General features: G+C 38.2%; 1 protein-coding gene across 1 annotated transcript; it reads right to left on the bottom strand.

The window, feature by feature from the left end:
• Window positions 1-2,065: 2,065 nt before the first annotated feature.
• On the bottom strand, window positions 2,066-2,677 carry LOC149876883 (histone-lysine N-methyltransferase SETMAR-like). The gene has a single exon (XM_090074788.1). It carries the CDS (start codon window positions 2,675-2,677, stop codon window positions 2,066-2,068), a length of 612 nt encoding a protein of 203 aa, XP_089930914.1.
• Window positions 2,678-2,913: the final 236 nt, after the last annotated feature.

The following is a 2,913-nucleotide window of genomic DNA, read 5'->3' as shown; positions in this document are numbered from 1 at the left end:
TGCCTGTATCGGACCGAACAATCAGACAAAGTGCTGTTGAAGCCGGATTGTTTTCTCGACGCCCTGCAAAGAAACCGCTGATTTCACTAAAAAACCAGAAGAAAAGACTCCTGTTTGCTGCATCTCATATTGACTGGAATGTGCAGAAATGGCGAACTCTCCTGTTTAGTGATGAATCGAAGTTCAACATCATTGGGAGCGATGGCATTTACCGTGTACGTCGACCGGCCGGAAAACGCCTCGATTTACGTTACTGCCATAAGAGCGTGAAGCATGGTGGAGGCAATGTAATGGTCTGGGGGTGTTTTTCTGCTAACGATGGCATTTGCCGTGTACGTCGACCGTTTCATGTATAAAAATATCCTGAAAGATGTTATGTTACCTCATGCTGAATGGAATATGCCAATAAAATGGGTTTTTCAGCAAGACAACGATCCGAAACACACTACAAAAGTAGTCAGGCAGCGGTTTCAAGACAACCACCTATCGGTGATGGATTGGCCGCCTCAATCTCCGGATCTCAACCCTATCGAGAACCTGTGGGAGATCGTCAACCACAGAATTAATCTAGAAGGTGTTCGTAATAAGGATCAACTGTTTGAACAAATCCAAAAGGCCTGGGCAGCTATTCCACAAATTTTAATTGATCACCTGATCGAATCTATGCCTCGAAGATGCCAGGCTGTGATCGACAACAAAGGATTCGCCACGAAATATTGATAGCGAAATACAGCTTGGTCAACATTTTGTCGAGTTGCACTTGTTTTGTCCAGAAGGAAATCAACTTTTTTTAATACTTTTGATTAATTTATTAATTTTTTTGTGTTTAAATAATGAACTTTGTGATGAATAAAACTTGAAGAACTTTGTCTCTAAACAGTTACATAGTTATTTCTCTAAATTGAAAAAATGCAGCACTTTTATATAAAGAAACTAAATTAGCATTATTTGGTTACACTTGTTTTGTCCGACACTGTATATTTTTAAATTTTATTCTTTAACATTTTTGACAGAGATCGAAGAGTAAATAAGTCATAAGAAGTATGTGTACTATGCATGCATCTCTGGAGATGCACGTGATAAATCTGTCAGCATAAATTATTTTGAAAGGATAAAAATCACAACTCTTTTAAAAGTGAATGCGTGAATGAAGAAAACAATTTTCGTTATTGTAGGTTAACGAAATGGTGGGGTTAGTGTAGCATCATTTGTTTAAAGAACTTTTTTTTAAACTTCACTGCATCTTGTAATAGAGAAATATTTCAATTCATTAAAAAAAGAAATTTTTCTCGCCATGTTTAAAAAATGTAGAAGCGGTTAGTTGAACGAAAAAAAAAGGAGGACAACGTAAGTTAACGCGTTTATCGTGTATTGAAGTCGTCTGAGTCAGGGTTGTGTCTTGAAATAAGAAGCTACTGATAGCTTTCGTTAGAATATTAGAAAAAACTCCAGATCTGCAAAAGATCTAGTCATTTGTTCCATGTTATCTGTTATTTCATTACGTCTTCATATAAAACTAAAACAATTTTCTCCTAATGCTACCGCTCTAAGTTCATTCGTTTCAAAACTAAGTTGTCTATGATGACGAGGTTTGGAAGCGACAACGAAAAACACAACAAGCATGTAGGAGAGCGCGCTCGCTTACACAACTCAACGCCTAAGTGCAATTTTTTGAAAGAAGGTCTGTTCTATATATCAGGCAAGCTGGTATATTCCATTTTTATAAAATTCTTGAGTTTGGTAGCTAAAAAATTGAATTAACTCATTTTCGAGATCTTCTCTATTTCGAAACAGTCGATTCCTCATATGATTATCCAGGGCCAAAAACAGGTGATAGTTGCTTGGCGCAAGGTCTGGTGAATACGGAGGGTGAGGTAGAATCTCCCATTGTAAACGTGCAAGAGTTTCCCGCGTGATTTTTGCGGTGTGCGGTCTGGCGTTGTCCTGGTGGAATACAACACCTTTTCTGTTTGCCAAAGCTGCTTGTTTTAGGTGAAGAGCAACCGAAACTCTGTCCAATTGGGCTGAGTATATCTCAGCAGTAATGGTTTGTAGCAGGTATCGTTCACTCATAGTGAACGATACCTGCTGTAGTCCACCATACACACAGTAAAACCTTTTGTTGGTGAATGCTTGGTTTAGGAGTCATCGGTACTGGATCGTTACTGGCTAGCCAATGATATGTTCGTTTTTTGTTGCAGTACATAATCCATTTCTCGTCGCACGTCAACATCCGGTCAAAAAATGACACTAAATTGTGGCGGGAAAGCAATAAAGAACAAATGGTTAAGCGCTGTAGCTTGTTTGTTTCACTCAACTCATAAGGTACCCATTTGCTCAACTTCCAACGTTTTCCAAGTTGATGCAAATGTAAACGAATATTTTCATCACTCACATTAAGTCTTAAGGCAAGGTCCTGACATGTTTGACTGGAGTCCTGTTCGATTGCCAGCTTGATATCCTCGTTGTTTACGATGGATGGTCTTCCAGATCTTGGTTCATCTTCAAGATTTTCATTTCCAGAAGAAAATTTTTTATACCACTTTTGACCCGTCCGTTCTGCTATGGTACCTTCCCCAAAAGCAGCGCATATCTTACGGCAAGCTTCTGCAGCTTTGGTTCCAAGTTTGAACTCATAAAGTAAACAGACGCGTATTATCGCATCTGACACAGCCATACTCCACTTAAGACTTTTAAAATTAAAACGCACTAATAAAACTTATGAAACACACTGATTGATTCTCCTTAAAACAAGCTTTAATTTATATCCAAAATCATCCCCCCACCACAACCAGTTTTCTTAATACATTTCTTAGAAATAGGCAATTAGGAAAAACCGCACGAACTTTTTTGGTTGCCTGATAAAACTGAGAAACTGATTTAGTTTCTTTTAAAGTTGTAGGAACTATATTG

The sequence above is a fragment of the Hydra viridissima genome, unplaced genomic scaffold, assembly GCF_058129835.1.
Source record: "Hydra viridissima isolate aposymbiotic clone 2 unplaced genomic scaffold, HvirCarnegie_v1 scaffold_17, whole genome shotgun sequence".
In the NCBI taxonomy this organism is placed as follows: domain Eukaryota; kingdom Metazoa; phylum Cnidaria; class Hydrozoa; order Anthoathecata; family Hydridae; genus Hydra; species Hydra viridissima.
The sequence above is the reverse complement of the archived record's forward strand: the minus strand, read 5'-3'. Positions and strand labels throughout refer to the sequence as shown.

What these genes read in the sequence shown, in the direction of transcription:
- LOC149876883 (XM_090074788.1), bottom strand. Translation starts at nt 2,677, where the DNA reads ATGGCTGTGTCAGATGCGATAATACGCGTCTGTTTACTTTATGAGTTC.